General features: G+C 43.6%; 5 protein-coding genes across 6 annotated transcripts; 3 read left to right on the top strand and 2 right to left on the bottom strand.

Annotated features, from left to right (window-relative positions):
* Positions 1-175: 175 nt before the first annotated feature.
* On the top strand, positions 176-4,297 carry LOC112894932 (RNA polymerase II subunit 5-mediating protein homolog). 2 transcript variants are annotated; one of them, XM_025962781.1, is made up of 11 exons: positions 177-711; positions 1,050-1,109; positions 1,196-1,363; positions 1,918-1,978; positions 2,405-2,820; positions 2,903-2,968; positions 3,094-3,124; positions 3,305-3,396; positions 3,678-3,734; positions 3,822-3,899; positions 4,005-4,297. In XM_025962781.1, exons 1-11 carry the CDS (start codon positions 508-510, stop codon positions 4,071-4,073), a joined length of 1,302 nt encoding a protein of 433 aa, XP_025818566.1. In that variant the 5' UTR covers positions 177-507; the 3' UTR covers positions 4,074-4,297. The 2 variants fall into 2 exon arrangements, with proteins under 2 accessions (XP_025818567.1, XP_025818566.1); XM_025962782.1 differs by lacking the exon at positions 2,903-2,968 and having other exon boundaries at positions 176-711.
* Positions 4,298-4,424: 127 nt separating this feature from the next.
* On the bottom strand, positions 4,425-10,032 carry LOC112894933 (protein LAX PANICLE 2-like). Its single transcript, XM_025962783.1, has 4 exons — positions 8,886-10,032; positions 8,568-8,618; positions 8,003-8,078; positions 4,425-4,831 (listed from the first exon to the last, which is right to left on the bottom strand). The coding sequence occupies exons 1-4, from the start codon at positions 9,473-9,475 to the stop codon at positions 4,616-4,618; spliced, it is 933 nt and encodes a 310-aa protein (XP_025818568.1). The 5' UTR covers positions 9,476-10,032; the 3' UTR covers positions 4,425-4,615.
* Positions 10,033-16,160: 6,128 nt separating this feature from the next.
* LOC112894931 (long chain base biosynthesis protein 2d) lies at positions 16,161-20,124 on the bottom strand. Its single transcript, XM_025962779.1, has 12 exons — positions 19,716-20,124; positions 19,535-19,600; positions 18,854-18,942; positions 18,614-18,759; positions 18,384-18,508; positions 18,209-18,302; positions 17,963-18,126; positions 17,604-17,765; positions 17,376-17,502; positions 17,120-17,286; positions 16,848-16,955; positions 16,161-16,666 (listed from the first exon to the last, which is right to left on the bottom strand). Exons 1-12 carry the CDS (start codon positions 19,839-19,841, stop codon positions 16,571-16,573), a joined length of 1,470 nt encoding a protein of 489 aa, XP_025818564.1. The 5' UTR covers positions 19,842-20,124; the 3' UTR covers positions 16,161-16,570.
* Positions 20,125-21,387: 1,263 nt separating this feature from the next.
* LOC112894534 lies at positions 21,388-25,510 on the top strand. The gene is made up of 16 exons (XM_025962283.1): positions 21,388-21,725; positions 22,163-22,257; positions 22,376-22,489; positions 22,637-22,741; positions 22,833-22,904; positions 23,273-23,385; positions 23,473-23,607; positions 23,688-23,756; positions 23,879-23,966; positions 24,051-24,122; positions 24,209-24,309; positions 24,403-24,520; positions 24,653-24,712; positions 24,818-24,928; positions 25,097-25,214; positions 25,295-25,510. Exons 1-15 carry the CDS (start codon positions 21,617-21,619, stop codon positions 25,193-25,195), a joined length of 1,461 nt encoding a protein of 486 aa, XP_025818068.1. The 5' UTR covers positions 21,388-21,616; the 3' UTR covers positions 25,196-25,214; positions 25,295-25,510.
* A 455-nt stretch (positions 25,511-25,965) lies between these two features.
* LOC112894349 (photosynthetic NDH subunit of subcomplex B 5, chloroplastic) lies at positions 25,966-27,436 on the top strand. Its single transcript, XM_025962033.1, has 5 exons — positions 25,966-26,274; positions 26,393-26,447; positions 26,578-26,646; positions 26,736-26,794; positions 26,971-27,436. The coding sequence occupies exons 1-5, from the start codon at positions 26,017-26,019 to the stop codon at positions 27,205-27,207; spliced, it is 678 nt and encodes a 225-aa protein (XP_025817818.1). The 5' UTR covers positions 25,966-26,016; the 3' UTR covers positions 27,208-27,436.
* The last annotated feature ends 43 nt before the right edge of the window (positions 27,437-27,479 follow it).

Below are 27,479 nucleotides of genomic sequence, written 5' to 3'. Positions count from 1 at the left end.
GCCCGCGGCAGCGCACGAGTCTTAGTGAACCCATTTGGGCCATCGAGACGTTACTGGGCCGAAGAATCTCATTTCATTGGGCCGCACGTTCATGGTGGTTTCGGTTCAGCCAGGGAGTCCAACAAGTCGCCACTACCCCCACAGGCGCCGGGCTTGCAGCCGCCGCCTCCCCCGTTCCTCCTCCTCAGGTTTGCTCTCCGCCCCCGCCGCATCGGCGCACCCACTCCCAACCTCCATCGACGACGCTGAGGCGTCCTCCAGGCGGTCCGGTTATCGATTCATCGCCTTCTTTATCGCTGGCCTCGGCCTTCCTCTCTGCCGGAGAAGGTGGGAGAAGTGACTCGCGCACGCGCTCGGCCCAGAAGGCGGGGCCACGTACGTAGAGGGGAGCGCAACGCTCTGAGAGAAGGTGCCGAGGGTCGCGAGGCCGCCGCCGCACTGAGTTGCTAAACCCGGCTATAGCGTGGGGGGTTTTTGGTCGGGAGGTGGAGAAGCGGAGGTGAGGTCATGGCTGCGCCGAAGAAGGGGACGGCGACGCCGCTGGGCGCCGTCTTCTCGCCGGAGGAGACCAAGAGGGCCGTGGCGAGGGTGTCCGAGTCCATTGCGGACCGCCGCGCCGAGCTCGGGCGCCTCCAGGGCTTTGTCGCCGACAACGCCGCCCTCGTCTCCCTCGTCAACAGGCTTCCCGATGAACTCTCACACGAAATCATGGTCTTTCCTTCTCTCCCTGAAATCTGAAACAGTAGATGTCGTGTCTTCCTTTGGAGATAAATTTGGTAGCTTACCTGCTAGTAGTATCGATTTATTTATTTTGATGAGATGAGTTTATGGACGAGTCTGGAAACTAAAGAACTAGTAATTTATCCCCTCCAATCGTCCACTGCTTAGCATTGTGCGAACTTAGTTGCTATACATGATGAATACTAAAGTGAATTGGACTAAATTTGCAACCTCAGTATGTGGATGGTAATGAATAGTTGCTCATAGTCTCACCATGTGTGCTTTATATATTTTGCAACAATTTTTTGTAAAAGAACTATGTCTTGCAGGTTCCCTTTTGTGGCGCCGCATTTTTCCCAGGGCGTTTGATCCACACAAATGAACTCTTGGTATGGTTTCCATTGTGGAACAGTTTTGGTTTTCAGTCTACACGGGCCTATCAACCTATATGTTCACTATTTGCATTATGGCTTAGGTACTTCTAGGAGAGGGGTACTATGCTGAGAGGTCTGCTAAGCAGACAACTGATATTTTGCATAGGAGGGGGGTGGAGTTGGAAGCTCAAGTGGAAGCGATGAAGGCAACTATCTCTGACCTAGAAGCTGAGGCAAAATTCTTTGAGTCAACTGCCGCCGAGGCCTCTGTAAGGCTCCTTTCTCATTGTTATGTAATATTATGGGCAATGGTTGACTAGTGTTTTACTTATTGAAGGTGACCATAGTATTAGTCTCCGTTTAGGCCACTGGGAAGTGGAAAAGAAAGAAAAATGGTTAATTAATTACAACAGGCTTTCATTGACATGTAGACCCATCAATTACAGTTATTGTGTCTGAGTGCAGAAAAAGCTCCACCATAGCCTTCTTTTAGATTTTTGAAATACGGATGCTGCTTGCCGGTGTTTGTCCGGATGCTGCTTGCCAGTTTTTGCTAATATGCTAAATCGCGCCCTGGAAAATGCTATACTGCTTACAGATGCTTAATACAAGTGATGATCTGACTATATAGTGTTTTAGGGACTTAGGGTACAACAATATAGCCTTATAGACCTGATACAAATGGAGCTACTTTTATGCTTGTTCAGTTCACTGCAATTTGTTTTAACAGAAGTCAAAACTGTTGCCATTTTGGTGTTCACTCTTCATTCTTTGTGTGCACAATTACATTGAATTGTATGCTTAATTATGTTGATGTGGGCAGGAGGGTCTAGTTGAAATCAGGGAAGAGTATGATGAAGACACGGAGAGTAATTCATCAAAAGGTAACTATTTGGACTTTCCTTTTACTTATCTAATGGCAATAAACTAATATGCTTACTTCTTGTCTTTATGATTTGTTTTGCCTCCTTACAAGTTGTTAATTATTGAGATCTTATTATTAGTGTATTCCAAATATATATCCTTGCTATCTTTTAAATCCTCTTTACATGGTAGAATATTCTTGTTCAGTAATCCGGAATTGGCCAAGTTTTAAGTTATCTTGCCGCAAGTTGATCTGTCCCTATTTCATTTTGCAAGCAAATGATGGGTTTAAGTGTGTATATTGTACTTTTCTATATATGTTTAAGCATGACTGATGACATGTTGCTCTGGTTATATTATTATCCCTCTCGATTGTACAAAGATGGCAGTTAATCTTCTGCTTCGACATGACTGTTTTGGTGTTTTTTTCTACATGTCTACTTCAGATGCTTCAGTTGCTACCGGGGGCATGTCAGATAAAGATAAGGAACATGCTCGGATAATGGCAAGGTTAGATGAACTCGAAATGGAAGAAAGGGAAGCTGGAAGTACTTCTGAAGAAGAAGATGACGATGACGGGGGTGCTGGAACAAGTGAGGATGGTGAGGAAAATGAGGAATCTGGAAATGCTTTAAGTGATGGCAATGAGCACCAGAGTTCCAGTTTTGGCACTTCATTTTCTAGAAACGGTGGCGATGATGATGATGATGAAGATGACGGGGGTGCAGGAACAAGTGAGGATGATGAGGGAAATGAGGTTTCTGGAAATGCTTTAAGTGATGGCAATGATCACCCAAGTTCCAGTTTCGGTACTTCATTTTCTGGAAACGATGGCCATGATAGGAGTCATGGGAATATCCAGGTACATGTTTCTCAAACAGATCTGACTTATGAGAGATTGGTTCATGTGCTGGAATTATTTATTTTGATCCTCTGACTAATAGCTGAAGAGTGCACTAAAGAAGCCTGGAGGCATTTCCCATACACCATCAGCCCACACATCTCATCCTGTATTTCCTGGCCAAACTTCTATTTATCCTTCTTCGAAGACCTTCTGCATTGTCCCTGAATGAACAGCTTATAATTTGTATATCTTCCTTTGGTTCTGACATTGCATTTTTTTTCTCATTTGCAGATAACAAATTCTGAAGTCCGGGTTCGTAAAGGTTAGTTCTGCTCTATGGTTGGATGCAACTTGTAGCATAGTACAATTGACACCTTGTTCATGTATTGTGGCTGGAGATGGAACTGAACTTGATTCTCTCGGCACTTTATCTGCCTGTTATATGTGTGTTGAATTATGTACCATGCTGATTCTTGTGTTACCCCGCGTGTTCTACTTGCAGCTGTTTCTTTTGAAGATGACAAACATGTAGTTGGTTCATCAAAGTCTCCTTCCTTGCCACTTGATCCACCTTACCCTGCTCCAGGGTTCAAGGTACTGCCTGTTTTACTCCTTGCATAGCTTCTGCATGCATTCCTTTGCCTGCATAAATCTCTTGGCGAGAATTTCTTCCAACTTAGCCTGCTCCAGGGTTCAAGGTTCTGCCTGTTTTACTCCTTGCATAACTTCTGCATGCCTTCCTTTGCCTGCATAAATCGCTTAGCGAGAATTTCTTCAGTGGACTTATGCACCAACATTATGGAACATGCAAACATGTACCACAGCTTACTGTTACCCCCATGTTTTAATCATTTTTTTCTAATATATATTTGCAGGGTTCTTCAGACCCACCTCCATCTGGTGAGCGAAAGATAATATCAAGTGGGCGACAGGTCTTTTTCTTGTCCTCTGTCAGATGTACTTCTTCACCCTCTGAACTTGCACCTGAGCTTTAGTTTGTTGACTTATTCACCTTGCAGGCCTTTACAGGATCCATTATTGAACATGATGACAATCTTTTACCCATTCAACCTCCAGGCGGCAGTTCTTTGGCGAAAGTAAGCTGTTTTCTGTTTTTTCTTCTTATTTTGAGTCTCTCCTCGCTGTCGCTATAGAAATCCGCATTGATCTGTTCTCTTACTTTTTTCATGAATGTTTGGCAGCCTGGTACCTCTGCTTCTTCAAGGCCCATGTCTAGATTCAAGATGCAGATGCAGAAAGGAGAGCGGTGATTCTCCACACAAGGATGGATCTTTGCGGCCGGTACCTTCATCTCTAGGGCAATCACGATAAGCAGTAGTGTCGATACTGTAGGCACGAATTTTATCCTATCAAGATTCATCAGCACTGTATCCACGAGCTGAGCACCTGGAAAGGAAACATGCCCTTGTGGTTCGCTGGAGCGCATGTTCAGTAAAACTGTTTGTGGATACATGGCACTTTTCAGTTAAGTTGTCGGTGATGTCTCTCTTTTAGAACCCTGTATCAACAGGTTGCAAATCTTTCAGTTTCAGCCAAACAGATGTCCAAAGATAAAGCGCAGGACACGTACGGTAGCAAATCAATGTTGTGGAAGATGAGGAAAATGAATTAGAAGATCGAAAGGAAATCCATGGAAATTTAAGGAAAAAATAGAAAACGACGACGAGCGGGTTTGTTGGTTAATCTGGGCCGTTCAGACATGGCATCAATTAGCCATCAGGTTTCATCAGATCAGCAGACAGCAGGGGAAGAAGGTAAAAGAATAACCAGAGAGCTTTGGCCAATAAATTAATTACAGATTGAGTACTAGCTTGCTGTTCCTAGTTGTGCTGTAACAGAGTGTCATGACATGGTCAGTAGTAGCTGCCGCCGGTGAGCGCCGTGAAGCCGTCAGCTCGGCGAGTGGCGTCTCCCCTTCCCTCGGCGCCGTGGCGCACCAGATGCTATCTCTCACGTGTTTCACCAGCAAGGAGGGAGGAAGAAGCTGCCCTCTGCATGTCAGCTCCACCTGCCATTTTATCCACTCGTTAATCTTCACAATTAGCTAAGAGCAAAATGCTAATCTGGTATGTACCAGTAAGCAGAACAATAATATATGATACTCTTGCAAGCTGTTTATAATTCTTCGTGCATTGCTGAACTGTTTATAATTTCCAGATCGATCTAAAGACTAAAACTGTTCATGATCGACCAGGTTAGTTAACATTCTTGTCATGTGTAACATCTTGCGTTGGTATCTTGGACGTGACACGTCGATCGTATATATACGTCGCTAGCGCTCTACTACATACGTGTACACGGGTCTCTACGACGTACTACTACGTGCCTACCGCGACATAAGCGTGATGGCATGCAGACGGAAGAAGAGCTTACAGATCGACGACAACGACTTTGGTGATTTGATGGGTATATTGCGTGTCGCCGTCAGGCTGCCTTTGTCGTGCAGCCAGCCATCCACATTTCCTCTCATCACCATGCAACCTCTCTCCGCTGCACCATGGAGAGAGAGAGAGAGAGAGAGCACGCGCCCCGCCGGACCCGGCGGCCTTACCGTAGAAACCACTGCAAAGGCAAGACATAGCGCTAGCTAGGCATGCTGCGGTGGAGGCGAAAGGTGCTTTCCTGATATTCCCCTTCTCTCCATCTCCTTGCTGTCCTTATTATTACTCACGTCTATACTTAGATTCCGTTTGGATCTAAATCCTAACAGATAATAGGTAAAAGTGTAAAACTTTAGTATTAGCTCATCCAAACGGTGGAAAAACTTCAGTCAAGGCTCAAAAATTTTAGCAGATGTATAAATGTTAATATATACTGAAGTTTAGCACTCAACTTTAGTCCATCCAAACATGCTCTTTTATATATATTATATAAAAGTAGTACTGTATGTAATCGAGCAAAGTGACCCTAAATTAATTAGAAGTAGTACTGTATATGCTAAAGAAGAAGTGTTAGTTAGGCATTTTTTTTTCTTGAAGCATGCGTGAGTGAGCCCAAGATCAATGTTTGGATAGCAAGTTCTCTCATATATAAATGATACCTCGGACATAATATGAAGGAATTACTCTGTTGGTCAGTTCTAAAGTCTGAAATGCATGAGGATAGGGTGTGCATGAGGCTTGTGGTCAGGCCGTGCGTGGCCGCCCACAAGAAGCTAAGGCGCACCACCGCACCATCAGCGCATCGATAGCATACACATGTATACGTGCACTGTATAGAGGAGCGGGCAGAAGAGTGACTGCCTGCCTGCCTGCCTGACTGGTGTGCACGCACGTACGGGACCACCCTGGCAGCTACGGCCTACATGCAAATACGTACGTGATGAACAGTGACACATAGAAATCTGGTCCGCAACCTAGCTAGCTAGTACGACAAGTCATACTCCCATCTATGTACCCTTGGCTATCGTACACACACGTGCGGCGCGTGCATGGATCGAGAGCGCACACGTACAAGCGTGCGTAGTGCGCCGTGTCGTGCCCATCATCAGTGTCCACCAGTGGATGCTGTCGCTACCTACTATATACCTGCTGCGAGATAGTAGATTAATAATTAGTTCCTTTCTTTTTACAAATTGTATATATATATATATGTATATACCTGCTACTAGCTAGCTAGGTATTTATATATATATATATGTATGTATGGATATATACATACATACATATTCTGGAATCTGGACCCATCCGTTCCATATATGCATATGCTCGGCTCGCGGTGGTCGCATAGCAGCTAGCATAGTGAAGCATGACGATCCGGTGACGCGCCTCCTCGCCACTCCAGCCGTCACCATGCATGCATCATCACCGTCCATGCCAGATGCATATTCCGTCCTACCTATCGTCCCTCCCGATCCGGTACGGTCAAAAGCGAATCCATGCATGGGATCGCAATAGTTCCGTACAGAGAATTAAGTAAACAGTTCAGACTCAGCTTAATTGACACTTGAACAGTGACCACAGCCTGGCAGCCAGAGATTTTACCGAATATCCATCAGCTAGCTAGAGCAATTTCCATGGTCTTGGATGCAAAAGTGAGTGAGCTAGTGCTGCCAGCATGCATGCACGATCTATCTAGGGAAGAAGAACTATGCTGCAATATAATAATAAACATGCATGCATGCATATGACTTGACTGAACATGGTCACGCGTGCATGCCTTGATGCTGCCGTGCTCATCCTACATGCTATAGAGTATAGAGTATGTATAGAGTATGTATGTACTCCTACATGCTAGTAGCAGCTATTTCTAGCGGTATGCAAACCGTGCTGCGTCAGGCATGCACATCCATGCATGCGCGACTACTACTACTGACCAATTCCATCGATACTGCTCCCTATTTTTTTTTTCCTTCTCTGATGAAGAGGAACAAACTGACTATTAGTTGCAGATCACTAATTGGTGCAGGTGAGTGAAGTTGGCAGCAGGTCGTTGATGAGTTATGGTCACAAGCTAAGCTCATTTGCGCTACATTAATTGACAGTTCAACGTTAGCTTCTTTGATGAGAATTTGACCCCAAATGACTGGTTACTTTTTAACAAACCTTCTTTCTTTCTTTTTTCTTTACATAGGAGTAACTCCAACAGCAATATATCTCTAACATATAATCATGGGATATTTCCAATGTTACTACTTCCGTTTTACAATATTTGTCTACATCACATGTTTATAATAGGAGGCTCAAAAGCTAATATAAATAATATATATGTCCCATTATTTCTGCACGCATATTCTGATATGCATATATTCGTAACGATATAAAATGTATATGCAAATGAATATGTAGGTCATGATGTGGGCCTCTGACCTAGCTATTGCTTTGTCTAGTTGTTCCATAGATAATCCTTTGTCTAGTTGTTCGATAATCCCAAAACCGAAGAGATCCCAGCCTAGCTATATATGTGGTACGCTTAGGTATAATGTTTCTTTCATGAGTCCAAGCTAGTGCCAATTCACATATGCAGACACATAGCGGCTAGCAGATGCTACCTAAGCTTTGCAGTTGCAAATTCAACAAGTGCTCACCACTGTTCACTATTGATCGACCCATCGACATATCCTTCTCTCTCGGTCATTATCTCGACTTGCTTGTCAAAAACTTCATAATTCGATTCCACGAAAGACCACTATGCATGCTTAATTATGGATTCGCGGCTAATATCCAAGCAGTGTACGTACCTGATGATGAGATTGTGAGAGCCCTAGCTTCTCGGCCAAGTACTTCATCACCACCTCCACCTTCATGTTGCTGTCCCTGAGGGAAAATTAGTTTGAATGCATATTGTTTGAGTTCGATGTCTATAGACCTTTCAATTCATAATGGTCATTGCAGAATGGAAAGTTCATTTGATGGGTACTACTCATACATGCATATATATAGCCTCCTGGTCTATCTAGAAACTAAAAGGCTAGCTACTAGCTAGATAGGTCTTTCAGACAATAACAAAGCAATGAGAGCTACATTATTGCAGATACACACATAGTATACCACTGTTAAGCATTTAATCTTTGGGAATAATATCGATTAGAAAACAGTGGCTTAATTGTAATTTATTTGTGCAAGCTAAGTTCCAAAATTTTATCTGTTATGGATTAATAACATCCAATCAATCAGAAAGTCAACTTAATTATATGCACACATCCAATAGTCAGAAAGATTGGCTTATACTTGGGGACAAAATAGTAATAAAGGTTACAAATACAAGAGCTGTTAATCATATAATATGATAGGAAAGAAAATTACTTGATTCTTAAGTAGCTCTTTGGTATCTGAGGCAAAATAGGCTCTCTAACTCTGCAAGCATCAAAAGAATAGTTAAGTACTTCGCAGTTCCACGCCACATGAACAAGGACAGCCTGAAAGTCTAAACAATAAGCTCTCATGTACTGGCCTTGCAATTGCAGTATTATCAGATGCATTCACCTAATTAATACGATAGAACATATGCTTATGTCTTGGGTATATTATATATGGATGGTATGTATGAAGTATGATCAGAGGTATGCCGTATGCGCAGATATGCATGTACAGTAGTGAAGTTGTGGACATGTATGCACTTACTGGTTGGGAGCTGCTTGAAGTTTCAGCCACAGCCCGGCGGCCGCCTCCGTTCGTCGCGGCGGGCTCATGACTCTTATGGCATCGCCGGATGTCCTGAACGGAGGCATAAACGGCAAGGACGGCGCCGACAAGGACCCGCTCGCTGCCGGCGGTCGATACCGTCCGCGCCCGTACGACTGGTAGCTCCTAAGGGGCAGCGGGAATAACGGCGGCCTCATCCTCACGTTTCGCTTGTCGTAGGTGAACAAGTCCAGCTCCATAGGAGGCGGGGCCGGATCCGTACTGTTGTTGTCGCCGGAGGAGGAGGCGGAGGACGACGACGCCGCGGCGGCGAGGCCTAGCTGGAGCCAGTCTCCGTCGTCTCCTGCGCCGGCGCCGCCCCGGGAGCTCGTGCCGGCCGCCGCGGTCGGCTCGTCGTCGGCCATGGCGAGCCGAGGGGATCTTGACGGCTTGCGGTTGTCTTGCCGCGCGGCCGCCGCCGAGGCCTCCAATTGGGCGGCGATGCCGACGCAGTACTGGACGGGGTGGTAGCACGGGTTGCTGCTGCTCTTGCCGTCATGGTGCAACATGTTCCTAGTTGTTGGGACCATGGCGGCGGCGACGTGCTGCTGCTGACCTCGACCGTGTGGTACGTCACATGTCTCGATCGATCTCTCTCTCTAGCTACAGCTCATCGATCGTGTGGTGCATCTCATATCTCAATCCTTTCCGGCACCACGGCTGTGCTATAGATGAGTGCAAAACAGCTACTAGCTAGTTATTTATATATATGCATGTATGGATCAAGAAGAGATGCATACATCTGTGAAGGAGTCAGATAGAAGGAAAGAAGATGGATCAAGAAGAAAGCTAGCAGAGAGAAATGACTTGAAAGGGAGGAGGAGGAGGAAGAAGAGGATTCTCCTATTGGGGAGCAAGCTAAGGGGGAGAGCTATGCTCGAGCAGTAGGAGATGAGGAGGAGAGATGAGGAGGGCCTCACTTTCCCTTTGGTCTCGAGCCTGGAAGCTTGTGGCCAAGAGATGAAATAGTTCCTTGGGGAAGCCAGAGGAGAGAGAAAACAAATTAAGAAAAAGGATGCATAAATAAGCCTATAAATTATCCACTTTATGACTTAGCACGTCAACTACTGAGTCTCTAGTATGCTTATATGCGCATACTTTTAACCCATCTTACTTTTCAGGTGATAGCTGATTATTAAAGTGTATCGATGTGGAAGTGCTTTTACAAATCATGGTACATATATATATATATATACTCATTTTTTAGTAGTTGTCAAAAAAAAAGGTGTTCACATTCAGGACACCCTTTTTTAGCGTGTGTTCTGTGTCGCAAATGAGTTAGTATTACTTTAAGGTTGTGCATGCCATGATCTTGCAGTAGAATCGATATCTGTGGGATTGGTGGGGGATGGAGCCCGCTAGTGCTATGCAAACAGAGGTGTAGCCGTGCATAGGCTTCAGGGAGAGTATTTCAGAATGAGAACGGTAGGAGAGTGGGAGCAAGTGAAGTGTCTTGTACGTTGAGGTGACAGCATGGCAACTCCACTACCCTTACTAACCTTTTGTTCCTATAAATCCGTGACCAAGGTTTTTACTATGTTCAGCTCAGGTGTAGCTTTTCACCACCCTTGAGCAACTGCAGCCTTCCCCTTTATTTCTCCTTTTGCTTACTGATGTGTAATTAATTATTCTCATCTACTTAATCAACTCGAAATGAATGGCATATAATTAAGGGAGACGTTCGGTACCTTTCTGTGGAGGTTATGTTGTTATGATCCTGTTAAGCTTAATTAGACGTTGTCATGTCCCTGTTCCTGCTGATACCAGCTACTAGCTGGTCACTTCGCAAGATTCCAAGTCTGGTCAGAAACCTTAATCTTCTGATGCTAAAGTCTGATCGGAACATCTGTTCACATCAGTAATATATCACAAAAGATATTGCATATAGACATGAATGGAAATGGTACTCTTTTTACGAAAATAAGAAGCGATGCATTTATTTTGGAGGAAGCATGATATATATATATTCTTTTACAAAAAAAATAAAAATAAACACACACCAACCCTCTATTCCACCAGTCTTAATCTGATTACATATATATATATATATATATATATATATATATATATGTCGATTGGTGTAGGAAATGAAGTGCTGCCTGATAAGTACATAATAATTTAATTATAGTGCACGCTCTAGAAACGCGACATCAATGACATGCATTGATTATGAGAAGATTTACGCATGAGTAATTGTTTATGGAGAGAATGTCCGTGTGCAACACGATTGCACTGGATTTATTTTTTCTAAAAAAATGTTACGTTTTCAAGCACCACTTTACCTGACAGCTATATATATTTGTACTGCTGCAGTATAAGAATGATATGCATTATTTATTTAACATTCAGATGCATGGAAAGGAAACTGATTATAATAGAAAAAAATTACACAAGTATTTTACCCAACATCCCAGAATTCTCTAAAAGGAAACTTTCCACAATTAAACTGATGGAACTGTACTTACTGTGTCTCATATATATTCTTATAAAAAAAGATTCACATATATATTCTTGTACCACATGCATGCATTTTCCAATACTAAGTTGACAGATGCCAGTTGATCCCGACTCTAATCATTTTAAATTTGCTTAATGGCAGCTCACTACCGTAAGGTGATAGATGGGCAGTACTATTAATTCCGTGAAATTATTACATCAACTTGAGCATAGTATAAAGATCTTCAGGGATTAATGCTTGATTTACAGCAGGCAATCAGCTGGGCACTTAGTTGTCAATCATTGCAGGTGAGGCCATCACGTAATGCAGGAAGAGATTAAAGAAAAACATTTCAACTAAACAAAGATTAAGGGACTGCATGCATCCATGCATGGGCCATCTGATCTCTCCAGCATGTAGACGACATATCTACTATAGTATCAGCCTCATGGCTCATGATGAGGACAAAACTACTACTCTGTTGGACTACTGGCGGAGCTGCACAAGAACACAGTAGTCTATCTACCACATGAACAGAAAACAAATGTGCAAGGTCAACGACAATTGCATTTGATGTCCATTTCATTGATTTATTATAGGATCATTGTTCTGAGACGCTCAAGGTTGTGAGATCGTTCTCCAATCATGTTCACTGATGGTGCCCTCACGTCGCATACGGCATACACGCTTTGTAATTTCAGTATTATAAAATATGGAGGTCGTATCAGTTCAAACCAAGAACTGCTGTGCTGTTGATTAGGTCACTAATAATCCACAATACACAATGTGTATTGTTCTCAGCACAACCACGAGCGGGAAGAAGTTTGCTCAATCACATTGGTGGACTAGTCACAAAACATCATTGTCTATGATCATTGAAATCACTGCTTCATTCCATGCATGATTAGATATGTATGCATGAAGAATGGGATAACTTCCATTGTTTTTGGGAAATTATCAAGGTCTACTACTTGATTACTTCATCCATTCCATTACCACAGTAGCTTAAGGGGGCACTAAATTTTAAGTTGCTAACACTTTCTTTGCTATTGCTGAAAATAATCCGATCCAGAGAAACAATATTGACCAGAGTGGTTTTGTTTTGCTTTGTTAAAGTTATCTTGGCCACATTGTGGATCGGTGCCATAAGGGCAATCCTGGCCACGAACCTTTCTTTGTGCCAGAGACATTCAGCAAATGGATATTCTGTCATTATATTAAGTACACAACCTTACAGAATGTCAACACTTTTAGATGCCATGCTAGCATATATACATACATATACGGATTACGTGCTGATCACTACCTGCAGTATAAAATAACTCGCATGGTCTTAATCTTCATGCATCGATGTTGGAATAAAGAAATATATAGGAAGACGAATATGATCATCAACAAGGTGTACTTCCTCCTTTTGTATAAGAACATGCTGAATGCGCTCCTACGCAGATAATGATAAAAGCCTACTCCCTCCCAAATTATTAGTCGTTTTAGCTTTTCTAGATTCATAGACTATACACCTAGACATAATATATATGTAGATGCATAGAAAAAATATGAATATAGAAAAGTCAAAAAGACTAATAATTTAGGACGGATGGAGTATCTGTTAAATTCTCCAAACTGTTCCCGTTCTTTAGGTCATCATCGATCTCTGCCTCTCCAGAGGTTTCCAATCCAAACTGATTTCCTGTTTATGGTTGTACAACTGATCTGCCTTTGGTTAGCAAGACAGATCCTTCAGCAGTCAGGAAATGACAGTAGTCCAATTAAATTCAGGTGGCACATTTTTGCTCTAAGATATGATGCTCTGCCTGATTGGTGATTGTCTGGATAGCTTTACAGTCTTACAGATAAGCTTGTCATCCATAAGGTACACAGGATGCAGAAATTCTAGATCGAGAGGCTGAGTAGCATGATGCTAACAGGAAATAGATAAACACTGACTAAGTCTCCATAGGATGATGCGAAGATGACACCGACCAGTCGCACGTTGATAAAGCACAACAAAGGCAGCTGAAAGGTCTCTATATAGATTACCGTCAGTCCGGTTGACAAGCAGGGTCTGTATCCTAGGGTTTTTGTTTGTATTGATTTCAAATATGAACTAAAAAATCCCCAAATCAGAACAGTCCATTAGGACCACATAATTTCTGAATTCCTAATTTTCTGAGTATTAATTGTTCAATAATCAACACTATTCCTTAGATGTACTTTTTAAATTCCATTCCAATATATTTTCCCCTCATTATCCATTATCAGCAACTGAGCATCATAATGCGCCAATTGTATGCAGTAGCACACATGTATCTGCATATACAAACAAAGCTGGATTCCGGTTTGCAATTTTTTTGTAGATGATCAGTCAATCAGTCCATCACGGAAGAACAGACACATGCACCTTTTTTTATGATATGTTTCCTTTGTTTGGACGCTCATGATGGCAGCCAAGAGTACTCGAGAATTGAGAGATAGGCACTTGATATGCAGCACTGTTTGGCTCCCTTCAGACTGGCATTCTGAGATGAAATGTTGCATAGGATTGAAGCACCTCCCTACTCTCGGTTAGATTTCAGTGTTCCACTTTCACTTGTGGTGCAGTGCAGGTGCAGCCTGAGCATATGCAGTCTCTCTTGACCAGCCCACACTTCTGCATGCCTATAAAGCGTGCACTCACATAAACACACCAATACTTAAAGCCCTCGATTTTCTCTCTCTATCCTCTCTCTAGTTCTCTCCCTCTCCTCTCCGATGTGGATGCAGGACATGGGAGGAGGAAAAGAAAGATTGTTCTGTGCATGACAAGATGTTTGGATTGGGGGAGGTCCGGGTTTTGATCATAGTTCCTCGTGATATGTCAAGGAAGATCTTGTGGACCATGCACATCGATCACACATGCATGCATGCAGCTGCAGTGCAGTAGCAGCAGCACAAGGCTGGCTTTGCAATGCTGCCCCAGCAGCAAGGCCTGCAGCCATGCACTGATGCCATGGAAAGACACATCACTGGTGAATCTTTGTGAACCAACCAACCAGCTCAAAACCGCTAAACCAAACCAGGGTCCGGCCGGTCCTCTCCTCTGTGTTTCAGTGTCACCTTTAAGTGTTTTGTTCTCTACTTTCCTTTGTCTCTAGCTGTCTCTGAAAAAAGGCTCTTGCAATACAGTGGTGCTCATTGCTGACTACCTCACTTGGCAGGCCACCACAAGCTTATAATGGCAGTAGGAACAGCCTTCTGCCTTCAGCCTGGGGAGAGGGTATCTTGCTGTTCATGTTCTGCTCTTTTTACTGTTTTTGTATGCTTCTTTGGTAGGCTAGGGGTAGGATGCTACTTCCACTGCACCTAAAGCTACAGTGATCCTAGTACAGGGCCACTGAAATACTGCATAAGTGCATATGCATGCATGCACGTCTCTGGAAAAAGAGCCAGTAAGCTGGCATGCATGTAAAAAGCATATGCACGCACACGTATGTGCTTAACAGCTATAATTAACTCTGCAACTCAGATCCTATAGTGTAAAATCATTTGTAGCTCTAAATCTATAGCTTGCTCCCTGGCTTGCAGACCAGGAGACAGGCCTCAGTTACTGGGTAATCTCCATAAAGCCAGAATGAATTAAGAAATTAAGTTACTAGTATGGAATCAGCAGCAACAAAAGGAGTTCAGGGATGGCCAGGGAATCACCTGTGAGGTCCAACAGAAATCTGTTCAAGCTTGCATCAAATTACTTATTCCAAATCCCTGAACAATAGCCCCAACTCAATCCAATCCAATCCAAACCAATCTGAAGTTTGGCCGCTATTGATGCTTCTCTGCTTCTGCATGCACCAGATAGGTAGGAGGAGCTGTCTGCTGCTTCACATCAAAGATCATAGCACTTGGCACTTGCCACTGTTCTTATGCTACAGTGCTGCTCCTGGATTGAGTCTTTTTCCATTGCCTAGCTATATATAGTACAGCTACAGCAACATATGTAGTCTGAAACTCTGAATCCCTGATGCATCCAATGACCCAAGAGAAAATCCACCTAGCAAGCTTCCTTTATGAAAAGAACCACATCACAGACATCTCACTCATCCCCGTCAAGGCAAAGTGCTGAATCCATCCACCTGCATATTTATATAGTACCAGGACTATACAGTTTTGTACTGCTGCAGACTGCTGTTTGACTAGACAGAGAGATATCGAGGCCCTTTTGTGCATGCAAAGCAGGGAGCAGTACACTGCATCAGACATTTTGCATCATAACAGGCATGACCATACAAGCCTCTCAGCTCATGCTCTGGCCCCTAGACATGCTTCAGCTTCACACTCACACACCACATCTCTCTTCTTTTTTTCTTCTGATCATAATGCTACCAACCAAGACATAACAAGACAAACAGAAGCACATTAAACCAGGAAGACCGTGCTGCTCCAGTTCAATTCAGTCTCATGCTTGTGCACTCCTAGACCATGTCACAGCAACTTCTATCTCCAGCTGCCTCCTCATGATAGTAACACTCCAGTGACTGGTTTGGCCCACCCTATCCTCTCCTGGCAATCCTGCTAGAGAATATCAGCACTTTCACATTCACATTCAGTCAAGGGCCCAAGGCCCATCTCGTAATAGTTGCTGCCAAAAGGTTAGCTTCCATTGATCACCAAGTCACCATGAAAATCTATCACCATCTCCATGTCCCTTGCAGTTGCAGTGAAGCAACTGAATAACTGCACCTTATGGGACTCTGGTGAGACCATTCACTCAGATGAATCAACACTAAACACTCACGAGAAGATTCAGATTCAACTCTGCTGCTTTTGCATTTCTGTACTCTGGGTTTATTACTTGGTTACACAAACTTGGAGCCATCATTATCCAATTCAAAGCAAACTGAATTTATCGATAATAAAACTGCATATAGCTACATGGTTTCACTCATAGTCTCACCTCTCAAGGTTTCAGAGCTCTAAAAATTGATTTTTCTAAATTTGATAAAACAATGTCTATCTGTGTGTTATGTGCCAAACTACGGTGGATGATACATACTGTACAAAATCATCTAAATTTCTTCAGAAACAAAAGGGCAAGAAAAAGGACCCAGAGGTGCACAGACCACAGAGGGGCCAAACAAAGGCATACGGGTGCACACCCGGATGGCCCAGTAAACTAGCACTGTAGCAGCATATTGTTTGCACCTGGCACTGTTCATTGGATCTTCTTCAGTTTCTCAGCAACTGCAGTCTTTTCTTGCTCAACCGGGAAGTATTTGATACCCACGAGATCACCAACTTTGCTGATCACCTGACAAATTGGGATGAAATTTAGTTCTGTAACTTGCATAGCAATCAGTACAACAACAGAATACATGGCCTGTTCGATACAACAAAAAGAGTCAGATCAACAATCATGGTTTGCAACTAAAGCACCATTTTTGCACCAACCACCATCAAGTTAGTAAAACAGATAGGATTGTGTGCTTTACCTCTAATCCTTTAATGAGATCTTCCCTGGAGTGGGAAGCTGAGATACATATCCTAGCTCTAGCAAGTAGAAGTGGTGTGGCAGGAAATGCAACAGTAACAACAGCAACCTAGCAATATGGAGTAGGTCACATTAGTAAACTATCAAAAAACCTTTCATATGGAAAAATCTCTGTAACTAGTTCAGACATAAGAGATGAATTGCTTTGAGACAGTGTCTTAAGAAGTGTCAGCATTGTATACTAGGTGGCTAACAGATGTCGTGTATACTCACATTTTGCCTCAGGCACTCCCTTGAAAATGCAGGAATTTTAGCAGGATTGTAAAGCATGATAGGCATGACGGGTGAGTCATTATCCCCAAGAACCTCAAATCCCATTTTCTGAAGCTCTGACCGGAAGAAATTGCTGTTCTCTCGAATCTGAGCAAGTTTCTTGGCCCCTATTAGAACACTTGATACATTAGGACTTCCCGCAAGACTGGAGATGAACTGGTAAGATGTCAGAATGTTGATATTCTTTATGATATACCTCTGTTAGTTCCATCTTCTCCCAAGATAACCTTTATAGCTGAAATGACTTGCTGGACCGCTGGAGGTGACATTGATGTTGCATAAATGTGAGCTGGGCATGTATGCTTTAGATGATGAATAATCTCCTGAGAAGAATATATACAGAGAGAGAACGTTTGGCGGGTCAGATTTGTCAACTTCAAAGTTTGTTCAGTCAAGACCAGCTACCAGACTATATACTTCGTACCTTTGATGCTGCGATGTAACCTCCACATGATCCAAATGATTTCGTAAATGTACCCATCATAATGTCAACATCAGCTGGATCCACTCCCAGTAGCTCGCATACACCTCTCCCTGTTTTCCCAACTGCTCCAATACTGTGTGCCTCGTCTAAATATGTGTAAGCCTGTTCAGATGCGAAAGTACTTTAGTCTACCCAGTACAACACTGCCGGTATAAATCACTAGTAAAAGCTCTAATGATAGCTATGAGGGTAGTCGCATGCCAGCTCACATCCAATATGCAGGAAATTATTTGTCGCCATTACCAAGATGCACAAGTATCCTAATACAAAGCAAAATTCATCACGCAAAATCCTCGAACCTTGTATTTCTTGCATACGGAAATAACCTCTGGGAGTTTGCATAGCTCCCCCTCCATGCTATAAATTCCCTCAACAATCACAATGATCTTCTTCCATGGTCTGTGTGTACGAGGCTGCCCTCCCGCAATCTGCTCTCTCAATACCTCTTCCAAATGAGCAGGATCTGGAAGAGAAATATGGAAAGCATTAAACTTTACAGTGAGCAATGGGTCCCAGTACTTATGATGCAACTGCTAGTTGCTTACTGTTATGTTGAAAAACACGAACGGTGGCCCCTGAACCCCTAGCTCCATTGACTATAGAATTATGGTTCAATGAATCACTTATTATCAGGCCTCCCTGCAATTATTACAGTAGTCTTAGCTGCAGCTCATAAAAAGGAAATAGCTGAGAGAGCATGAGTATATCTTCGCAACGAACCTTCCCAATTAGAGCAGGAATGATAGCAGAGTTTGTCACATAGCCCATGCCAAAAAGAATTGCTGCAGGCTTGCCAACAAATCTCGCAACCAGTTCTTCAAGCTCAGTGTGCAACTTAGTGTTACCTAATGTCGTATAATCATCAAATAAGCTTACAATTTTTGATATATTATTTAATGCACCCAACCAAGGCAAACTATGGCATAGTTTGATAAAACATAACGACCAACCTCCATCAACTCGAACACTGCACGTGCTTGCAGAGTACTTCTTCAGTGACTCAATAACACGAGGGGTGCAGTACTCATCAGCCGCAGCAAAACCAAGGTAATTGTAGGAACCCAAATTAAGGCATTTGGATGTTTTTGCGGTACGACTGCATCAAAGATACACTGAATCAGATGTTGACACCCATGCCAAGACAATGTGTGAATAGTATTCACTTATGGGACGGAATGTAAGTAACATACTGGAGTGTCTTGTTGCAGTCATTTGAGTAACGCTCAACCACATCAAACCAAGCATCTGGCGCACTGGCAATTGGCCGGCCAAAGCAGTCCTGCCATGACAATTGAGACTAGAAGTCAGCAAGAGTATGCTGTTCTAGTCGGTGAATGGTGAAATATGATCCCTCACACCCCGGCCATAAAAAAAGAGTTAGGTTTTATGTAGCAGAAGTGATATATACTGTATATTGTTCATACACACCTACTCGGATGAAAGATCAGTTCCTACTAATGAAACTCTGTGATTGGAGTATTGGAAATTTGGAATAGCACGCAAAATGAGGCAGTATGTTTCAGTTCATTCAGCCACAACCCATCAATTGAAAAGAGGACCTTCCCTTTCTCTGGCTCTTCAACTTTTTTCGTTTTAAAGTTCCAGTTCAATAGTTTCTGAGCTTGAAGATCTTCAACAACAGTTTATCAGACAGACTATCAGTAATAACAATCTATACAAGTTTTACTGGAAGCAGTAATCTATCTACCAAGGGAGTCAAAATACTTGTTATCTATTGCTTGGTCGGTCTAATCAGAAAAACAACAGTAAGAAATAATTGAGCCACCGTTAGATGCTCACATGCCCGTGAGCATTGCAGCCAGCGGTGGGGGGAACGATTATTGTTATGGAAACCGCGACAATCGCCTCACCTGGATGCGGAGATAGAGACGGCGCGTGTAGAAATCCTCGAGGCCCAAGCAAATCGGCGCGTAACCCTGCGACGAAATTAGCAGTAAGACACTGCCGCCGCGAGACGGAGCAGCAAATCCGAAGCGTAGCTCCCCGCGCGGCCGTCCACCGGCGCGGAGGGCGAGGGCGAGGGCAGCGCACCTTGAGGTTGCTGGGCTTGCGGGCGTCGAGGATCCTGCGGAAGAAGTCGCGGAGCTGGCCGAAGGCGAAGAGGAGGCCGTAGCTGAAGAGCGTGGTGAGCGCGGTCACGTACGGGAGCCGCACCATCGTTCCCCCTTCCCTCGGTCCGTCGACAGCGCGAGCAGCACACGGCGGTGGGCGGTGGCGGATGCCCCGGCGGCGGGGCGGGATTTGTAGCCGCGAATCCACGCGGTGGCGGGCGGGAAGGGAGCGGGGGGGAGTGGAAGCGGTCGTTAATGGCGACGAGAGAGAGGAGGGCGGGTGGCGGCCGACTATATTAGTTAATTAATCAAATTAGTGTACTAGGACTAGTAACGAATCCGAGGCGCTGATCGGGATCAAGGGCAGCGGTCGTGGGTTTGAACGTGGACGATGGCGACGCCGAGGACGACGAAGAGGGGAGGGATGCCTCGCCGCCGCGGTGCCCTCACCGGCGGAGCACCGCATCGCCGGATCAGCTACGCTCGCATTCGCATTAACCCCTGTTCATCTTTTTTCCCTTTTTATTTATTTCCCCTTCGATCTCGAGCTTTTTTTTCCTACGAAACACAGTACACCCTTGGAGAAATCTCAAGTTATTACCTCCGGCTCGGACATAGCACGTGAACGCAAAATTTATATTATTTTTCTTGGGACCAAAATGTATATTCGCAAATATATATTCGGGAGAAAATATGGCCTTGACTGATGACTGAAGAGTGAATGTGCGGATCTAGGATTGCTCTGCGCATGCATCTTCAAGGTTGCCTTCTCATCAGTCCATGGCCGTTACCTCGCTGTTGCAGTTCTTGCGGTGACTTGGTCAGGATTGGAATTCGATTGACCATGAGGATCTCCGCTCATTCAGTGCGCGCGCGACCTGATCATTCAGATATTGGCCTTCACAGCATGGCGACAAAATGGTCCAGCTGCTCTTTGTGGAAAATGTTTATGTTCCTTTCTGGTTCAGACCTTTTCCGGAACCGTGGGCAGTGTTGCCTCCTCAAAATGAAGCATTTGCATTGACAAATGACAACAACGTTAGTCTTCTGATTACGATGGCAACTTCAAGGAAAGTCCAGCTTCCTTAAGAGAGCGGTTAACTACATCGCCTGACTTTTCAGAAGAAACCAACGGGACACAAGAGTGAAAGCTGACCTCAAAAATCACGTGCTCTTGAGGATGGCCTCAGCTTGATCCACCCGATTCTGAGCTGAAAACGGCTCAAAATAAACCACACCACTCCAATTCGTGATGGGTGCAGTATTTTTAGGTCAAATAACAATTCTTCTGGCATGATGGTGGAAACCAACTAGCAAGTACTATTGCTCTGTCAGGTCACCGCAACTATGGTTAACACACGAAGGTTGCAATACTGCACATGCTTTGTTTATTCCGGAGAGAATATGAAAATGAAAAGGGCTAATGCGGTTCATTTTTGGCCCATCATACAATACATCGTACTAGGCCATCTGGCCCACAGTCAATTTCCAGGAGCTCGGCCCAACAATGCTTCTCTTCTTGTCTTGTTCTACTACAACAGTCAACAAGACAAGGTTTTGATTTTTGAATATGCTAAATACGCTTTCTTGCTGGGCAGGCGTACTATCCATTTGAGCTTGCTTTCGTCGTAGTGTCGTACCGCCGGCTGGAGGAAGACGACACAAACACAGTGTGGATCTGTAACCGTAGTGCGTTTCCACTTCCTTCCCAGCTCATCCGCGGCAGAGCAATTAATCAATTGCGCGCCTGCAATCCTCACCCCTCGTCTACCGTTGCAAACTGCATTTTCTCCTCTGCGTCTTCAAGAAGGGATCTTGAGGACTTGAAGGGGCGGAAGGAACCCGGGGTGTCGAACCTCGGTGAATAGGTAGGGAGAGGCAATGGCGAAGGCAAAGGCGGGGAAGGAGAAGGATGTGGTGCGGCTGGAGCGCGAGTCCGTGATCCCCATCATGAAGCCCAAGCTCATCATGAAGCTCGCTTACCTCATTGGTATCTCCTCCTCTCCGTTCCTCTACTTTTGTCTGTTCCGTCTAGGCACACCATTATTAGAAAGGAAGGTTAGGCATACCATAGGTGATGAGCGTTTCTTGGGCTCTTAAAGGGAGGCTATGGTATCGTGTTTATCCTATTTCTACTGCGAAGTTGTTATCTTGTGAGATTCTTGTCTCTTTCGAGGGAAATGCTAGAATCTTGCTTTGATTGATTCGCCTGGATCATGTAAAGTGGAGTCTGTATAGAGAAGTTTGTGTAGGCATTGCGACTGGAATACATTATTCAGACCAGATCACTAGTGCCTTTAGCTGTGCGCTTCTTGTCATGTGGCCATCAAATATTTCCTTGTCTTGTTTTCGACAAGCTGAAGCAAAGATGTTGCTTTGGATACAAGACCATGCAATGCAAGTAACGCTACTGTGTATTTCTTGAAGAACATCAATCTGACAGAGACGAATTCTTGAAACTCTGCAAGAGGGTTGAATACACCATAAGGGCTTGGTACCATCTCCAGTTTGATGATATGATGGTGAGGAAAGTTCATTAATTATACATACGCAGCGTTGTTGGTTTGAATTGATGCAACCATCTCTAGGGTCTTCAGTGTTTAAATGATATTTGACCTATTCAGGCTGGTACTTTTGCAGGAACTGTTCGCTCTCTTCGATCCTGTGCACGGTGCTAAAAAACTGCAGCAGCAGAACTTCTCACCTGAGGAAATCGACATGCTTGAGCAGAACTTCCTCTCCTATTTCTTTCAGGTAAATGACCTATTCAGGGAGAAATAACAATTGATAGGTTTAGTCTCCAAGTGAAGGGTGGAGGTGTGGAGCAGTTTCTTAGTGTTGCAATAAATCGAAACATGTTCTGTAAATGTGCTCTTTAACGTGTCTTTATTTAAAGTGCAGGTGATGGAAAAAAGCAATTTTAACATAGTAAATGACGATGAGGTTGAACTTGCTCATTCCGGACAATATCTGTTGAATCTTCCCATTAAAGTTGATGAATCAAAGGTTAATGCGCTTTACCTGCAAACTATGTCTCCTTATCTAAATTTCACTAAATTCCAATGTGAAATTCCAATTTTATTGTTACATTGTACAGTTAGATAACAAGCTTTTGTCGAAGTATTTTGAGGAGCACTGTCATGAAAACCTCCCTGACTTCTCTGATAAGGTGATGTTTTTTATATGCGACGTAGATGGACTTCTCTTTTTTCATGAAAACCTACCTAAATTCATTTAGTAAATCGTTCCATTTTCCTTTCAGTTACATCAGGTCAATGTTATTTCATAAGCAATAATTTCTAGTTTTCTGTAACCAACCAAGCAGGCAAAGATGCAAATTTGGGAACTCAAATTTAGCTATCAGCTTGTCCTTAAACTTTCATGTGTTATGTATTGTATAATTATCTTTTTGTTTAGTGTAGCTCTCCAGAGTCCAGACCTCTTCTCTCCTAGTGGCATTGACCTGTTTTTTAGTGTTACTCATATATGTTCATGAACAACGACTTGTTTAGCTAACATAATCCTCTTATTTGCCAGTATGTTATATTTCGTAGGGGCATTGGATTGGACCGCACTAGCAACTTTTTCTTCATGGAGAAAGTCGACACAATCATAGCTCGTGCATGGCGAAGGTTCCTTGAAAAGACGAGGTACGTTATCTGCTTCACATTTTAATGCCCTGTGCATTTTATCTTGCTCATCGAAAAGGTTACCTTTTTTTCATCCTGGAATTTCAGATTGCAAAAGCTCTTTTCAAGAAAGAAAAATGGTAAACAAAAGATGGATTCCAAGAAGAATGATGATCTAGCAAGTGAAGTAGACGAAAAGGATTTATATGTTGAACGTATACGGCTTGAAACAATGGATTTGAGGTTTGCTTTCTTCTTTGACATGTTAAGCTGTCGCAATCCCTATCGCTATCTCTCATGGTCTCACAGTTTCCACTTTGCAGCTTGCCAAATTTAATTGGCAAGGTCACAATTCAGGAGCCTACATTTGAAGAGGTGATTGTCTTGTACAGGTAAAAGTTATAAAACGATCTGAGGCTGCAGACAAAATTTTCTTGTCCTGTTTCTGAAATGGTTGTTTGTATGATTTTTTTTAAAATCGCAGCGTGAACTGATTTTTGATGTATTCCTTCAGGAGGAGAAGTCCAAAGGGCCAGGATGATAGAGCAATTCATGTCAAACATTTCAAAAATATTCCAATGGCAGATATGGAGTTGGTTCTGGTTAGCACTGGGAGTTGCCTTTTCACATTCATATTTATTTCTTTAACTGGATTTAAGCTGAAGAAAAATTTGTACTCATTGCAGCCTGAGAAGAAAAACCCAAGCCTTACACCAATGGACTGGGTTCAATTTATTGTTTCTGTTGTCATTGGACTCGTAAGTGGACTGGAATCGATTTCATTTGATTCTTTTTTGAATTGTGGTACCTCCACCTTCTAATTTACTTATGTCACAACACATAGGTTACACTCATCAGTTCACTCGAAATGCCTAAGGCTGATTTCTGGGTTGTAATCGCCATCCTGTCTGCTCTGGCTGGATATTGTGCTAAGATCTATTTCTCGTGAGTACCTTAGTCTATTTGTTTTTCCTCTGTTCATTCTATCAGTAATTTTTATTACGAAGACAATGGAAAATGGTGGAACTTTTTGTGCAGGTTTCAACAGAACATGGCAACCTACCAAAACCTAATCACTCAATCCATGTATGATAAACAGCTAGATAGTGGGAAAGGCACACTACTGCACCTCTGTGATGATGTGATTCAACAGGAGGTAGGTTTAGACTCTAGCCAATGTATTCTCTTGAGAATCAACCCCCAAAAAAGAGACAAGTGATAGTTCAGACATTGGAATTCAAAGCTTAGCTAACAATTCACTTCCATCCTTGTGGTTTTGAATGTTCAGGTCAAGGAGGTCATAATAGCCTACTATATTTTGATGGAAAATGGAAAGGCTACCAGTGATGTATATATATTATTCTTCCCTTTCAAAAATTTATACTTTATTCCTGCACTTATTCTTGTGGAGGAATGATTAAAATTAAATATTCGTGTGTTCTCAATGTGATAGGATCTTGACTTGCAATGCGAGGAGTTAATCCAGGAAGAGTTTGGCTTGCAATGTAATTTTGAGGTGATGGATGCTGTTCAAAAGCTGGAGAGGCTTGGTATCATTACAAGAGTGAGTTCTCACATTTTTTTTTCTCGAACACGTAGGAGAGCTGCATATCAATATATTAAGAAGATATGAGTTCTCACATCTTTTTCTCTTATTTCCACTTTGTCAAAGTATATGGGTGGTTTCTCTACTCCCTACCCACCCTAATGATGAAGTCTGCTTTCCATCCAGGATTCTATTGGAAGAATTTGTTGTGTTCCTCTAAAGCGTGCCAATGAGATCATCGGTGCTACCACGGAAGAGCTGGTTATGAAAGCAAGGCAAAGCTAGCGAGCTTGATTCGAACAAGGTATCCTGTTGTAAATTCTTGCCTCACTACAACTTTTATGGTACTCCAGGAAGGCCTAACACTAAACTCTTGCATATCAGGTGGGGTAAATACATTCTGGCCATCTCCAGAATGGCAGAATAGTTCTCCAGTGGAAGTTACGAGAAATTGGGTTGTATTTTTTTGTCTTTTGTAGGATCTGCTGTATTGTGGAATGTCTGAAGTGTGTTGTAAGCATGTAGCATTGTTTTTATAGCAAACGAGGCAGTAGGATGTTAAAGAACTAATAAAGAAAATAATTGTTCTGCTAACGCAAATTTCTGCAACACATGGTACAAGGGCGGTGAATAATGTTGTGAACTGCGCATTAATGTTCATGCGAGCTGATCACAGTACAGGTAATGCTGACGGTTTACTGCATCCTGCAGTCTGCACACTGAGCCACTGACATTGGCAGCTTGATCTGTATTGCTGTTCCTTACCTGTGAACGGGAAGCTCCGCGTTCCGTGAAAGTAGGATGCTAGGATGTAAACAAATTGTAGGTTAATCACAGATTAACCAGAGTACCAGCATCATATTGAGTTCTTGTGAGTCGATTACTATTAATTCGATACCCGAATTATTTCCAGACATGAAAATTGGATAAGGAAAAGGTAGCAAAATTCCTGGACGCTACATGTCCAATACCATTATCCAGTGTGCAATTTTTTTATTCGGAAAAAAAGTGTGTTTTTGTCTCTTTGCAGCGAGATAAGTGCAGAGCCAGTGGGGTGGAGGTGGAGCAGACAGCCGAGAGCCAAGCTCATCGCTTGGAGTGAGATAATGAGCAGCAGCACCGTGGTGTCCGGCGTCTCCACGTCACCCTCTGCAGGCGCTGGTGCTCGCCATCGCCATGGCGCAGCGAAGCAGATGAGGATAAAGGTAGCGCAGCCACAGCAGCTGCTGCACGGCCGCCGCCGGCAAAGCAGCGGCAGGGGCAGCGCCGTGGTGGCGAGGGCCGGGCCCGGGGCGCTCTCGGAGATCGAGCCGGACCTGAACGAGGACCCCATCGACAGGTGGCGCACCCCCGGCATCAGCCCGGTCGGTTCCTTCTCTCAATTCCTTCGCTTTTGAACGCTGGCTGTACTATCTGAACTCTCTGAAGAAATGGATAGCGTTTGTTCATGGATGACACTGGACAGTAATCTGTGTGTTGCAGGAGGACTTTGAGTTCGGAGTGTACGATGGACACCACACCTATCATGAAGGCCAAGGTCTTATCCTAAACACTTCATTGTCATTTTATCCCTGTATTGGTATCCTTGCAAGAAGGAACACTGATTGTTATGTGACGTGGTGAAACAAACCCTGCAAACAACTGCGATGCCGATGCCCTTTCTGAAGACAAGAAGGGATTCTGGGAGGATGTCTCCGAATGGTACCAAGAAGCTGAGCCTCCTCAGGGCTTTCAAGGTACTGTACTCTTAGCCCCTCAGATCTTTCTCCTTCAGTGACAGTGAAAAAACCTTTGTTCATCAGCATGAATGGCAATCTCTTTGCAGCACTCATCTCCTGGGCATTTCCTCCTGCCATCATCCTTGGCATGACTTTCAATGTACCGGTATGGACTGAATACTTCTACTGTGCCCTGATAGAACACGAGAAATCTTTTTCCAGTTTTCTATGTGAATTGAATTGTTTCATGTGAAATTCCTGGGTTGCAGACATTGGCCTAACTTTTCACCCTACTTTTATGTAATATTTACTGACTGGAGATGTGCCTGCTTGTGCCACCAGGGCGAGTACCTCTACATCGGGGCAGGTCTCTGGATCATCGTGTTCTGCATCATCGAGATGCAGAAGCCGGACAAGCCGCACAACTTCGAGCCGGAGATCTACATGATGGAGAGGTCGGCTCGCGACAAGCTCATCGCCGACTACAACTCCATGGACATCTGGGACTTCAACGAGAAGTACGGCGAGCTCTGGGACTTCACCGTCAACACCAGGGAAGACATTGTCAAATCAAGCTAGATCGTCATGTGTGGCACAAGCCATGAAAGCAAATCAAGCATAGCATAGCTGCTAGGAAAAAAAAGCTCTCGAATGGAAGGAATAACAATGTGTGTATCTTCATGACTGAGGTTCTCAGCCATGTAAAAACAGAGGACCTGAAAATCTGTTCTATCTCCTCACATAATGCATCTATGTCAGGCGTCTCGCAGAACATGCTCTGCAGAATAGCGAGCAGCTGTTGCTTCGACTTCCTGCATGGTTTCTTATGTTTCTCCAATGTTTTGAGAAAA

The sequence above is a fragment of the Panicum hallii genome, chromosome 5, assembly GCF_002211085.1.
Source record: "Panicum hallii strain FIL2 chromosome 5, PHallii_v3.1, whole genome shotgun sequence".
Classification (NCBI taxonomy): domain Eukaryota; kingdom Viridiplantae; phylum Streptophyta; class Magnoliopsida; order Poales; family Poaceae; genus Panicum; species Panicum hallii.
This window is presented reverse-complemented; position numbering and strand designations above follow the sequence as displayed.